General features: G+C 49.5%; 1 protein-coding gene across 2 annotated transcripts in view; it reads right to left on the reverse strand.

Moving 5' to 3' along the window:
• The window catches only part of ITGA11 (integrin subunit alpha 11), a 198807-nt gene that overhangs the window by 43709 nt on the left and 140154 nt on the right, over positions 1-14944 (reverse strand). For both annotated transcript variants that reach the window (XM_029066654.2, XM_029066653.2), the window contains exons 5-10: positions 14357-14471; positions 12527-12654; positions 9688-9836; positions 8250-8394; positions 7162-7327; positions 6036-6106 (exon numbers count right to left, since the gene is read on the reverse strand). In XM_029066654.2, the coding sequence (XP_028922487.1) occupies positions 6036-6106; positions 7162-7327; positions 8250-8394; positions 9688-9836; positions 12527-12654; positions 14357-14471 (774 nt within the window). The remainder of the gene's footprint in view (positions 1-6035; positions 6107-7161; positions 7328-8249; positions 8395-9687; positions 9837-12526; positions 12655-14356; positions 14472-14944) is intronic.

A 14944-nucleotide genomic window follows, 5' to 3' on the forward strand; every position in this document is an offset into this window, starting at 1 on the left:
TTCCAGGGGCGAGCAGTGCCCACCTGAGGACCAGTTAGCCATTTGGTTTAGAGCAGACAGGGCTGCGGAAATCTCATCTTGGCAGGCCTCCCAATACCAGCTTCTGCAGATCAAGGGTCTGGGGCCTTGGTTCCTTCACTCTGCACTAAGCTCTCAATTTTTTTAAAATAGTATTTATTAAGCGCTTACTATGTGTCAACACTGTTGTAAGCGCTGGAATAGAAACGAGTGAATTAGGTCAGACACAGTCCCTGTCCCACATGAGGCTCGCAGCCTAAGTAGGAGGGAGAACAGGTCCTGAATCCCTATTTTACAGCTGAGGAAACTGAGGTAAAGAGAAGTGAAGTGACTAGCCCATAGTCACGCAGCAAGAAATCGGCAGAGCCGGGATTAGAACCCAGGTTCTCTGACTCCCAAGCCCGTTCTCTTTCCACTAGGCCACTCTGCTTCTCAATCGATCACTCAGTCGATCACACTTAAAGAAGCAGCCTGGGCTAGCGGAAAGAGCACGGGCATGAGAGTCGGAGAATCTGGGTTCTAATCTCGACTCTGCCAAATGCTTGCTGTGTGACCTTGGATAAGTCATTTAATATCTCTACGCTTCACTTTCCCTAGCTGTAAAATGGGGATTCAGTGCCTGTTCCCCCTCCTACTTAGACTGTGAGCCCCATGTAGGACGGGGACTGTGTCCAACCTGATTCATTTGTATCTGACCCAGCATTCAGAACAATGCTCGATACACAGTCAAGCACTTAACAAGTACCCTAATAATAGCATTAACTGAGTACTTACTTAGTGCAGACCACCTGTACTGTTTGGAAGAGTACAATTGGCTCAGTACACATTATCCTTTCCTGTAAGGAGTCTACACTCTAGTGGGAATTGGCCAGTAGTACTTATTGAGTGCTTATTTTAGGTAGAGTACTTTATTAAGCGCTTGGGAGAGTTTAGTTCACTAGGGTTAAAAGATACAATCCCTGACCTCAAGGAGCTTATAAGCAGCCTGGCCTGCCTACAATCAGAGATGCCTTGGGGCCCTATGAGCCCTCATCCAGGTGTTGTGGGGGCAACCACCTGTGACCCCCATGTGGGGCGTCCAGCTCCCCCATAATGGTCGAGGCTGCTGGTCTCCCAGAGCGGGAGGAAGTTCAGGGCTTGGATGCAGTGATTGGGATTCCTTTCATTTCCCCAAACTCCATGGCCAACTTCTTCCGGGTTCTTCCACCTTCCCCACCCTGGGCCCAGAATCTGGGTGGGATCTTGCCTGCAGGAGGGTTTTGGAGGGTAGGGTGGGGAGGAGGGTAGTCTGAATCCCATCTATTCCCAGATGGGGAGCCCTGAGAAGCTAGAGGGAGGCATGCTTTCCCCTTCCTTCTCCACTCGAGCTAATCTCTCACATCTAAATGGGACCCTGTCCAAGTTGGATCCAAGAGCTTCCTTCCCTTGATCTTGACTTTGCATTTTTCCAAATGAGATTTATGGGGCTCATAATGAGCGTGTAAACACAACTGGACGCTGTCTAAACACTTTGGGGATGGGGCTCCCCCCGTCCCAACAGAGTTGCGTGGTTCAGTGGATAGAGTACAGGCCTGGGAGTCGAAAGGCCAGGGGTTCTAATCCCGGCTCTGTCACTTGCCCACTGTGTGGCCTTGTGCAAGTCGCTTCACTTCTCTGGGCCTCAGTTCCCTCATCAATAAAATGGAGATGACGACTGTGAACCCGATGTGGGACAGGTTCTGTGTCCAACCTGATTTGCTCAGATCCACCCCTGAGCTTAGCACAGTGTCTGGCACATAGAAAGCGCTTAACAAATACCACAGTTATTATTACTATTATTTGGCCGTGAGCAGGAAGCATCCATGACCACCATTTCCGGCAGATGATGTGGCTGTTGAGCAGGGCATCTCACCCAGGGTTCTCGGGCTGGCATCTCTGAAATGCTCTGACCAGGGCCGCCCCGGCTGCCAGAGACGGTTTGGATCCCAGAGTTCACTCAACACATCTTCAAGACTGAAATCCTGGCGCGCACTCAAGTATCGCTTTCTGTAAACAGGGCGATGGAAATTCCACTAGAAGATTGACGGGCTCCGGCTCCGATCTCCCTCCGAGAGGAACGGAAATGCCGGACTCCTTCTGGGCCTCCTCCGGTTCGGGCGAGTGGCTTAATGTTCCCCGGTGGGGCGGGAGGTGCTGCCTTTGGAGAACACGGAATCCCGGAGAGGTCCTCTGACTTGGGAGCAGATCCCAAACACTGCAAAGCCTACTTGGACTCTGGTGCTTTCCCAGGAACTAACACACTTTTTTTCCTCATGGTATTTATTAAGCACTTACTATGTGCCAGGCTCTGTTCTTAGCACTGGGGTAGATATGAGGTATTGGGATTGGCCACAGCCCTGTCCCATCCGGGGCTCACAGTCTTAATCCCCATTTTACAGATGAGGTAACTGAGGCCCAGAGAAGTGAAGTGACTTGCACAAGGTCACACAGCAGACAAGTGGCAGAGCTGGGACTTGTGAAGTGACTTGCCCAAGATCATACAGGAGGCAATCGGTGGAGCCTGGCTTAGAACCCAAGCTCTTCTGACTTCTAGGCCCAGGCTCTATCCACTAGGCCACTTCCTTGACACTCTCTTCTATGACCCCCTGATTGAATCCATTTACCCTCCTGGGCTTTCTTGATGAGTTCAGATTCAGCCTGGTGACCAAGTTGGGTCACATCCACTGCAAACAGCCTCAGGGTATTTGTTAAACCCTTACTATGGGCCAGGCACTGTTCAAAGCACTGGGGTAGATACAAGCTAATCAGGTTGGGTAGATACAAGCTTCAGGTTGGACATAGTCCCTGTCCCACATAGGGCTCACAGTCTTTAATACTCATTTTACAGATGAGGTAACTGAGGCCCAGAGAAGTAAAGTGACTTGCTCGAGATCACACAGCAGAAAGCTGGGGATTAGAGCCTTATATTTGAATTGTAGGGTATTTGTTAAGCGCTTACTGTGTTCCAGGCACTGCTCTAAGTACCTGGTAGATACAAGTAATGAGGTTGGGCACCGTCCACGTCCCATATCTGGTTCATGCTTTTTATCCCCATTTTACAGATGAGGTAACGGAGGTAACCTATTGATTTAGAACCCATTATTAGACCCATTTAGAACTTGGCAGCTACGGAAGGGGGAGATACGAACAGGTGGCTCAGTAGGAATTTGAAAACGGATGCATGATCCTTTTCTCACTGATCAACAAGCAGATGTCCCTGTTCCAGCCCAGGCCTTTAAACCACCTTTATACCAGAAGACTCCCACAAAGCATACACATTTGGAGTACACACTAATAATAATAATTGTGGTATTTGTTAAGCACGGCCCATGTGCCAGGCACTGTACTAAGCTCTGGGGTGGATACAAGCAAATCAGGTTGGACACAGTCCCTGTCCCACATGGGGTTCACAGTCTCAATCCCTATTTTACAGATGAGAAAGCTGAGACCCGGAGAAGTGAAGTGACTGGCCTGAGGTCTCATAGCAGACTAGTGGTGGGGCTGGAATTAGAAGTCAGGTCTTTCTGACTCCCAGGCTCATTCTCTATCCACTTGGCTATGTTTCCACAGCATGGCCATGGCCGAGACACATCGAACGGTCACAAACATCATATACATATCGCAAACCTTCACAGAGCAGGTACGTACATTGAGCTCTCACACTCCTGGAACACGCATTCAACCATCAGCAAGAATGCATAAAACAGGAAACTATACATAAATGTATATACCAAATGACACATCATCACAAAGCACACATTAAATGCACCCCCACAAAAGCATGTATTCACAGGAAGCACACCACAGAATATATATGGGGATCCCTTATAACAGAGCAAACGCTCACAACCTGAGTCACCCGAAATGTTTTTATGGTTTCTCTTGTCCCTCTTGTTGCTGTGCATATTTAAATAGAGCAGTCACCACCCTGAGAGAGATGATCAAGAGGAGGTTAAGGGAGTTAAGTGGAGAGACTGAGGGAAGAGAAGAAAAGAGAAGAGAGGAGAAAGAAGAGAGGAGAGGGAAGAGAGGGGAGAAAGAGAGAAAAGAAAGAGGAGAGAAAAGAGAGCCAGGAGAGAGAGAGAGGGGGAGAGAGAGAGATATTAACAGGCTAGGAGCCCCCTGGGGATATCCTTATCTTGACTCAGTGGTCTGCCTTTGCTGGGAGATTAGGGACTTCTAAACACTCCTCTACTCAAGTGGGAATTAGAACAAAGAGCCTCAAGAGATTCTGAGATCTAGTTTGGGCTACATGAACTGAAGTCACAGGAAAAATGCTTGACCCAGAAGAAACCACAATCCTTCCATCTGGCTGTCGGAATGATCTCCAAGGAGATGCAGATCCAGTATGTGCTACTGAAATCCCTCCCGTCCAAGTCACTGATGGCACCCACAACCTAGCGCCTTGCCCGGCCCATCCCTGGCTGGATCCCTCACGGGACCTAAGTCTTAAAGCCGGGTTAGGCTGGCACTAAGTCAGGTTCAAGTGGCCTCCCTCCCCATTGCTATGGTGGCTGGAGGGCATTGCTGAGCCCGAGTTTGTCCGGAACAAACTTCTAGGGGGCTCTGTGGGGCTCGGCCGTGGCCCCAGAGCCTTCTGGTAAATTCTGCCTGTGTGGCTGTGGGTCCTGGGACGGATCAGGCTCGGGAGGCTGGGTTCAGGGGAGGCTGAGGCCCAAATTTCTGGCCTCAGCCAGTCTCTGTGAGGGTCAACCTGGACCAGCCCTCTTGCCTACTAACTCTCCCAGGCTCCATTGCTCTGTCCCTCCTTCTCCCATTTTTTTCTTCCCTCTTTACCAGCATCCTTTGTTTCACGCCAATAATTCCTCCACTCTTCCTTCCAGCAGGTTCTATCCCAGCATTTCCACAGGAAACAGGAGGGCTTGTTTTGCCCAGGAGGCTTCACGTCACTCCTCTGGACTGTACCCATGTGGTGCCTAGGGGGACAAGCTGGATGGTGACTGTCAAAACTCTGCTCAAGCAGGTGAAGTATGGAGTCTCTGGTCTCACGGACCTGAACTCTCCCCCTCTCTCGGGCTCAAGGGCAGGGATTGGACTGAACTTAGAAGGCTTGTGCCTCTAGACTACATGCTCTTTGTGGGCAGGAAACATGTCTACCAACTCTGTTCTACTGGATTCAACCAGGTGCTAACAGTCAATCACCTTGCCCCCACTACTTCACCTTGCTACTCTCCTACTGCAACCCAGCCTGCACACTTTGCTTCTCTCATGCTAACCTTCTCACTGTGCCTCCATCTCAACTATCTTGTCGCTGACCCCTCACTCACAACTTGCCTCTGGCCTGGAATGCCCTCCCTCCTCGTATTCAGCAATTACTCTCCTCTGCTTCAAAGCCTTATTGAAGTTACATCTCCAAGAGGCCTTCCCTGACTAAGCCCTCCTTTCCTCTTCTTTCTCTCCCTTCTGCGTCACCCAGACTGGCTCCCTTTATTCATCCCCCCAACCGAGCCCCAAAGCACTTCCATACCTGTATTTCATTTATATTAACACTCGCCTCCCCCTCTAGACTGTAAATTCATTATGGACAGGGAATATGTCTGTTATACTGTTAAACTGTACTCTCCCTACTGCTTAGTTTAGTGCTCTGCACATAGTAAGTGCTCAACAAATACAACTGACTACTCAGCACACAGTAAGCCCTCATTAACTACCCTTGATTACTGTAATGTCAGGGGGCCATTAGATTATGCTTCAAGGTTATAGATGTCTAAATATCCTTCTCCCGGAACCCAGTGGACAAGAAATTTACACCTGGGTCTTTTTAGGTTGGAGCAATTTTTCTCCAGGATGACAAATGTCATTCGCTTGTGCTTTCATGGGTAGGTACGGGCAGCCCAGAAGCCATCTTGAACAATCTCCTCATGTCAGCGACCCCCCCCGTACACCACTGGGGCAGGAAGAACCGACCGAGGGGGGTTGGAGGAGCGGGAGGTAGAAGAGAATGAGAAGGTGAACCCCGGTGCCGTCTCTGCCCTTACTTCCACAACGTGGGAGGAAAATCCTGTCTGGGACATCTCTAGGCCGAAGGAGATTTCGTTCTTGTTCGTTCCTGAAAGAAAGAAAAGAGATCTGAGGTGATAACTGTGTTCCCAGGGGCAGGGATCAAGGACTCTGCTCAGGTGGTAGTCACTTCCACACGTCCGGTCTACAGGCGAGGACGGAGTACATTTCTGAGGAAGGGCGGGGGGTGGCGGAGGCTGGGGTAACCTGTGGTAGATACCCCTCCAGCTCCCCATTCTCCTACTGCCTCTGGAGTTGAGCAGTGTCCTGTTGGGATGGAACTGGCAAGAGAAGGATAATGGCAGCCACCTAATCCCACCAGCCTTAAGCTTCTCTCAGGGAAGATTGTTACTCCCCAAGGAAGTCTTCTTCCATTATCAATCATTCACATTTACTGAGTGCTTACTGTGTGCAGAACGCTGTACTAAGTGTTTGGTAGTGAAAGCTCTTTATGGGCAGGGAAAGTGTTTGCTAATTCTATTGTATTGCACTCTCCCAAGTGCTTAGTACGATGCTGTACACATAGCAAGCGCTCAGTACATTATTAATTGGTGGATACAAAATAATAGAGTTGGTAGACAGGTTCGTCCACCTTTCCCTCGGCTCCTCGCCCTCTCCCTTCCCCTCCCCTCAGCACTGTGCTCGTCCGCTCAATTGTATATATTTTTTATTACCCTATTTACTTTGTTAATGAGATGTACATCACCTTGACTGTATTTACTGCTACTGTTTTAATGAGACGTACATCCCCTTGATTCTATTTACTGCTATTGTTTTTGTCTGTCTGTCTTTCCCGATTAGACTGTAAGCCCATCAATGGGCAGGGACTGTCTCTATCTGTTGCCGATTTGTCCATTCCAAGCGCTTAGTACAGTGCTCTGCACATAGTAAGCGCTCAATAAATACTATTGAATGAATGAATGAACAAGCTCAGAGTCTAGAGGGAAATCTCGAGTCTAGCGACTAGTGAAATCCACAGTCTAGGATGACATCTAATGGCCCTCTGACATTACGGTAACTAGCCCAACAGCTCTCCAGCCCGAGTTCCAGACAGGTCTGAAGCTCCAGGACCCCGGACCAAATGCAGCGATGGGCCCCTCTCACCTTCCAAGCTGAATATCCTGTCTCCGAGGGCATCCACAATATCTTTCAAAGCAGCTTCATCTGTGACGTTAAAGAAATGCTTGTCGTCGGGGTCACTTGCTATGTATTTTATCTCACTCAGAAATGCTTCCGGGTTGATTCCTCTCCGGTTGTAGTAGCCAAGCACCTACAGTTGCAATGCAAAAACACATCTGGTCTTTCTCTCTACTGCCCCGTCCTCAAACCACCCGGCGTTTCGGGACTGAAGCCCAGAGAAGTAAAATGACTTGAGAAGCAACGTGGCCTAGTGGGAAGAGCACCTATCTGGGAGTGGGAAGAGCACCTATCTGGGAGTCAGGTGACTTGGTATCTGCTAGTCCTGGCTCCAACACTGCCCTGCTGTGTGACCTCTGGCAAATCACTTAACTTCTCTGGGCCTCAATTTCCTCCCCTGTAAAACAGGGATAAAATACCTGTTCCCTCCCTCTTAGACTTTCGGCTCCACACGGGGCAGGGTCCGGCTCTGATGCGATTAACCTGTATCTACCACAGTGCTTATCAAAGGGCTCGGCACATTATAAGCACTAAACAGAGTCCACAGATCGCCCCCACAATCGAACTTGCCCAAGGTCCCACGCATCAGGCAAGCGGAGGAGCCTGGACTAGAACCCAGGTCTTCCGGGAGCCAGTCCTGTGCTCTTTCCCGTAGGTCCCATGGTTTGGCACAAGGTCTGGGGGTCACTTTCTGGATCCCCTGGGTGAGCTCACAGCTGTGGCCGGGGATACACGGGTGGACACCCACACGGTCTGGTCAGAGGCCCCGAGAGACCGAGCCTGAGGAAGTTGGTCAGTCTCTCATTCGGTCAGTCAATAGCATTTCATCAATTCAGTCGATCACATTTATTGAGCACTAACTGAGCGCAGAGCACTGTACTAAGCACTTGAGAGGATACGATATAACAATAAACAGATACATGCCCTGCCCACAATGAGCTTACAGTTTAGCTTACCTCTGAAGTTAACTTAGGAGACAGACATTAATATGAGCGCTTACAGCGTGCTAAGCACTGTACTAAGCAGTTGGGAGGTCGGGGCAGACGGGTACCTACCGCCACGGCGTAGCGGGTGATGTTGTCTTTCTCACTGGCGTCGATCACCTGCTCCAGGTCCGGGCTGTCGTGTGACTCCCCGTCCGTGATCACGATCATCACCTTCTTTGCGCCTTTTCTCCCGCCCTTCTGGAAGGCCTCAGAACTGGAATCAGAGTCCGTCCCAAGGCCCCTCAGAGCGGGGGCTGTTTCTGGGCAGGGGGTGGGGGCGCGGAGCAGGGGAAGGGGTTCAATCCACCTTGGTGGGAAGCTCCTGTTTTCAGCTTTAAGGGGGTGAGTCACAAAAGCATGAGAGAGAATGGGAAGAACCCAGTCATCCGCCACTTGGGCACAGGTCCCCGACTCGTCCACAAACAAGCGGGGGGCCCTGAGCAGAACCGGGGGGGGGGGCGGTGGGGGCTTGTTTCAGTGTTGATGGGGGCCGGGAGGGGATGGCATCGGGCCTGTCACACTTGGAATAGCATCATCCTCATGCCCATGTATGTGTTTGGAAGCCAGGGATGGGAAAGATTCTGGGAGGATATGGTTAGAGGGTGATTATTTCTGGTAAACTTGAAGTTATCATAATAATAATAAAGGTAATTGTTAAGCACTTACTATGTACCAAGCACTGTTCTAAGTGCTGGGGCAGATAGAAGGTAATCAGGTTGTCCCATTTGGGGTTCACAATCTTAATCCCCATTTTACAGATGAGGTAACTGAGGCACAGAGAAGTTACGTGGTTTGCCCAAAGTCACACAGCAGACAAGTGGTGGAGTCGAATTAGAACCCACATCCTCTGGCTCCCAAGCCCTTGCTCTTTCCACTGAGCCATGCGGCTTCTCCAACATATCATACCATAACCCTGACCTTGACCCCAGCTAGTATAACGAGTGAGGAACACGGGGTGGGGGGGATAGAAGAGTCTTGTAATGGCGGGAGAGACTATCAAAATCGCTTCATCACCAACCTCTCCTGTGTCTCCTGGCGAGACCCCTCAGGGTGGCATTGGATTTTCCTTTGGGCCGAGGGCTCCGCTCAAACTTAAACCGACTGAAAGTTGGGGTGGGGGGTGGAGGAGGGAGGGGAAGAAGGTTCCCCCCAGTCAAGCAAAGTCTGAGGGACTGCTGGGGAGATGCACTTTATATGCACCAAATTCTACGGGTTGTGCGGATTCTAGGTGTGAAATTAGGGGAACGAGTAGCCAAAATGGAGGCATGAAGCATGCGAGCGATAAATTCCCTAACTGGTCTAAACTCCGGTTGTCCCAGGCTGTGACATGGTTTAAGGGCTTAAATCATCTCTCTCTTACTGTTCATCCAGGACATGTTTCAACTCTAATTCTCTGGCTGTGAAGGAATGTCAGGGAAGCAACCATTTCATCTCTGGCCCACACCAGCCACACCACACCCCCAGCTGGCCGCGCGTAATAGATGGGAGTCTGTGTTGGAGATTTTACCGAGCAAATTCTATCCCGTACGCTGTCCGGGTTTCTGTACCTCCTCTCTGCTCAATGTGACTAGCAGCTTCCACCACATCTTTTACCGACCTGTAGTCATTTAAGTGAAACTCGTGGACGACGTCCTCGCCGTACTGAACCACGCCGACCTGGGAAGGGGAGTAGGACACCGGTTTTCGGGGGTTAAGGTGAAGTTCTCCGGGGTCCCTACTGTACCTCCTTGGAGGCCCTGAGTGGCTCCTGATTTTCCCAACTCACTGAGCAGGATAGAATTGGGGTGCGTGAGGATGGATAGTTCCTTTTTAAGCATTTTTTTAAAATGGTATGTGTTCAGCACTTAATATATACCAGGCACTGCGCTAAGCGCTGGAGCAGATACAAGCTAATCAGATAGGACAAAGTCCACGTCCCACATGGGGCTCACGGTCTTAACCCCCATTTTACAGATGAGGGAACTGAGGCACAGAGAAGTGAAGAGATCTGTCCAAGGTCATGCAGCAGACAAGTAGAAGAGTCAGGATTAGAACCCAAGTCCTCAAAAGCATTATAACGCTCCTTCTTGGAGGGATTTCTACCTACCAACATAGTCTGGATTGTACAATTATTATTAATGATAATAATAGGTCTTAATAATGCCACTAATAATAATAACTTTGGCATGTGTTAAGTGCTAAGTGCCTAGTGGAAAGAGCATGGGCCTGGGATTGGAGGCCCTGGGTTCTAACCCCAGCTCTGCCACCTGCTTGCTGGGCAAAGCACTTAACTTCCCTCGGTTTCAGTATCCTCATCTGTAAAATGGGGATTCAATACCTGTTCTCCTTCCTACTTAGACTGTGAGCCCCCAGTGGGACAGGGGCTGTGTGTGACTTGATTATCTTGTATCTACCCCAGCCCTTAATACAGTGCTTGGCACATAGTAAGTGCTTAACAAAGGTTATTATTATTATTACAACGATATAGGCAGATTGAACACAGCCCCGATCCCCGCAGAGGGCTCAGAATCTAAGGGATGGGAGAACAGGTATTTAAGCCCCTTTTAACAGGTGAGGAAACTGAGGCACAGAAAAATTAAGAGACTTGCCCAAGATCACACAGAGGGCAAGGGGCAGAACCGGAATTAGAACCCAGGTCACCTGACTCCCTGGCCTTGCTCCTTCCACTAGACCACACTGCTTCTCCTCTTAATAATATTGGTATTTGTTAAGCGCTTATTATGTGCCGAGCACTGTTCTAAGCGCTGGGGTAGACATAGGGGAATCGGGTTGCCCCACGTGGGGCTCACAGTCTTAATCCCCATTTTACAGATGAGGTAACTGAGGCACAGAGAAGTGAAGTGACTTGCCCACAGTCACACAGCTGACAAGTGGCAGAGCCGGGAGTCGAACCCATGACCCCTGACTCCGAAGCCCGGGCTCTTTCCACTGAGCCACGCTGTTCCCCGAGCCACGCTGCTTCCTCCTCTTGTTCTTCCTACTTGAGTGCTGACATCAAAACCATCAGCTTTAAAGCACTCCATCAACTATCTCCCTCCTACTTATCCACTCCCTTATTCCACTCTGTCACTTGTGTGCCGTGTGATCCGCAGCTCACTCAAGTTCTGTAATTCTATTTCTCATCTGTAAAACGGGGATAAACCACCCGATTACCCTCACTCTTATACTGTGAACTTCGTGTAGGAGCTTTGGGTAGGAAAGAAAGACATTGCGTCGGGTCTCGTTATCTCTGCATGTTGCTTGGTACAGAGCAAGTGCTTTATAAATTCCCAATGCTTAATAAATTCCCTAATCATTATTGCCCCAATCCTATCCCAATATTTCTGGGTTAGCCAAAGTGCAGTATATGTTTTTTAAACTTGGCACATTCCACATCTAGGCAGTATTTATTGTGCTCACTTGGTTTCTCCAACCTGCTTCTTTAAGATCAAGTATCACATAGGCTCAAAGATAAATTTTTCTGTCCCGCTAGCCCTTCCGGCCCAAAGTGGGTGGTTGAATAGAGAAGTCCCTTCCCTTCACAGTGGAAAGGTCTGGCTCTATCTGCTTGATGGCCAAAGGGAAGACAATTGCCAGTCTCCAGGCCCACAGGACGGAATGGATCTTCTTACCCACAGAAAGATTAAAAAAAACCACCTCACCAAGTAAAGGACCACAGATCACCCTAAGAAACTTAGATAGTGATCAGCTGTTCCATTTTATGCCAGTCAATTTGGGCTTCATCTGTTCTGATTCCAATATGCCTTTAATGTCTGGAGTTTTCATTTTCAGTACACAGACTCTCCCTGGCTCAGCTCCTGCTGCTGAGTTCCTTGGCTTGGTACTACTACTACTACTGATAATGTTGGTATTTGTTAAGCGCTTACTATGTGCAGAGCACTGTTCTAAGCGCTGGGCTAGATACAGGGTAATCAGGTTGTCCCACGGGAGGCTCACAGTTAATCCCCATTTTACAGATGAGGTGACTGAGGCACAGAGAAGTGAAGTGACTTGCTCACAGTCACCCAGCTGACAAGTGGCAGAGCCGGGAGTCGAACCCGTGACCTCTGACTCCGAAGCCCAGGCTCTTTCCACTGAGCCACGCTTACTAGCGCCTATGCTCATGGGAACTGGGGAGGGGAAAGTCTGGCTTTGGAGCAATTGGGGCAGGAAGCGGGAGGGGGGGTCAGGAGTCCCCTTCCTGTGACACGCTCTAGGTTGGGGTGAGCTTGGTGGACTGCCACAAAATGACAACTGAAAAGTCACCCCGATGCGCTGAGTGGCGGGGGTTATGCAAGGATGTTATATAACGCTATCTCCATGTCCAGAGTTCTCCATTGCCATCTGTGGTCTCTCTAGGCACTCACCTGGATCTGACCAGGACCGATGTAAAACTTCTTTAAAATGTTGATGAGGAAATGCTGAACTTCCACCCAGGGGTATATGCTGTTGGAGCCATCCAGAACTATTATTATGTCCATGTACGTCTGGCACCCTGAGGAGAGGAAAGAAATATTCTTCACCAATCTATCAGTAGTATTTATCGACCGCTTACTCCGTGGAGAGCACTGGTTTAAGCACTTTGGAGAGTGCAATCGAGTTGGTAGGCATGATCCCTGGTTTCAAGGAGCTTACATTCTCTTTGGGGGAGTCCAATACTAAAATAAATTACAGGTAGACGAAGCATCTGAATTTAAAGATATGGAGAGACTTGCTTTGGGAATAGGGTAAGTATCTAAATGCTTAGGAGGTGTGGACTGAAGTGCACGGGTGATACAGTAGGGTGGGGAGATGAAAGATTAGTCAGGGAAGGCTCTTGGAGGAGGTGTAATTGTAATAGGCTTTTCGAGACGGGGAGAAGAGAGACCTGCCAGTCGTGAAGGAGAAGAGGGTTGCCCAAGCCCCTGTGAGACATCTCTCATAACCCTTACAATCAGGTACCTAGACATTCAGAATCCTTGGGCTGATAGGTTCAATATCATCTAATCCAGCCTCCCGTCTGGTGGGCAGGCCCATTTTGGAGCCATCTTTTTAAGGACGTTCTCTCTCCGTGAAATGGAATTGCACAACTTCCCATCACAACCTGTTCCAGGGTTTCAGTCCAGAACTTCTTTCTCAAATCCATCTCGGTATCTCTTTCTACAGGTTCTGACCATCCGCTTGCTGGGCTGCCCTCACTGGGGATCGATCATTCAGTATCAACCAATCCATCACCGGTATTGAGTGCTCACTGAGTGCAGAGCACTGCACTAAGCCCTTGGGAGAGTGCAACACAATAACATTGGTAATATTAATAATTGTGTTATTTGTTAAGCGCTTACTACGTGACAGGCACTGTACCAAGCTTTGGGGTGGATACAAGTAAATTGGGTTGGACACAGTCCCTGTTCCACGTGGGGCTAGACATGACCCCTGCCCACAAAAAGCTTACAATCTAGTAAATAAAGAAGTCTTATCTTACAGCATCTAGTCGTCTCCGACCCATAGTGACGCCATGGACACATCTCTCCCAGAATGCCTCACCTCCTTCTGCAATCGTTCTGGTAGCGTATCCGTAGAATTTTCTTGGTAAAAATATGCAAGTGGTTTATCGCTGCCTTTTTCCACTCAATAAGCTTGACTCTCCACCCACGACTCTCTCTCGTGCCGCTGACGCCCGGCACAGGTGAGTTTTGACTTGTAGCGGATGGCCTTCCGCTTGCTAGCCACTGCCCAAACTAGGAATGGAATAGGTATGCCTTTGCTTGACTCCCCCTCCCATCGTCAAGACAGGTAGAGTACTGGTGTGACCATGAGAGGCAAAGGAGCTTACAGTCTAGTAAGTAAATCAATTATTATTTATTCCTATTAATGCCTGTCTTCCCCTCTAGACTGTCAACTCGTTATGGGCAGGGAACATGTCTGCTGAGTCTGTTGCACTGTACTCTCCCAAGTGCTCAGTACAGTGCTCTGCACGTAGTAAGCGTTTAACAGATACGACGAATTAACTGCTTGGTTGAGAAGAATGACTCCCAGGTTTCAGGAGGCATCGCGTCTTCGAGGGAAATTTTCTAGAGTGGTTTCCTTCCGTCCCCGCCCCCGCCTTCACCTCCACACCCAGATGGGCTTTGGTCACTGGGTTGAAGCGACTGAAGCCCTAAAGCTCTCCTAGAGGATCACGAGGCCAGGCCTGAGGGAGCAGCTACATAGCAACGTACTCTGGAGAGCCGGGGCCACGGTCTTGGAGAATCTGAAGTTGGCGTTCACCCTGGAGCACATCCCTGTGGTGTAGTAGGAGCTGCCACATTCGTGAGACCAGAGCGGGCTGCAGGCCTAGAAAAGACAACCATGCAACGTGAGGCCAAGGGGGGTACCAAATCTTAGAAGCGAGAACCGGAAGGGACTTACCCCCTCCTTCAAAATTATTATTACTGTGATGGTATTTTTTAAACTCTTACTACGTGCCCAGCACGGTTCTAAGCACTGGGGTAAGTACAAGTTAATCAGGTTGGACACAGTTCCTGTCCTACATTGGCCTCTCAGACTTAATCCCCTTTTACAGATGAGATAACTGAGGCCCAGAGAAGTGAAGTGACTTGCCCAAGATCACACAGCAGACAAGTTTTGGCCCCGGGACTAGAACCCAGGTCCTTCTGACTCTCAGGCCCAGGCTCTTGCAACTAGGTCACGCTGCTTCTCACATGCCTCTTGAATGACTTTGGGCTAGTTATTTCACTTATTTGGGCCTCAATTTCCTCATCCGTAAAATGGGGACCAAATACTCATTCTCCTCCCCCTTAGACCGT

Source organism: Ornithorhynchus anatinus, chromosome 5 (genome assembly GCF_004115215.2).
Source record: "Ornithorhynchus anatinus isolate Pmale09 chromosome 5, mOrnAna1.pri.v4, whole genome shotgun sequence".
Classification (NCBI taxonomy): domain Eukaryota; kingdom Metazoa; phylum Chordata; class Mammalia; order Monotremata; family Ornithorhynchidae; genus Ornithorhynchus; species Ornithorhynchus anatinus.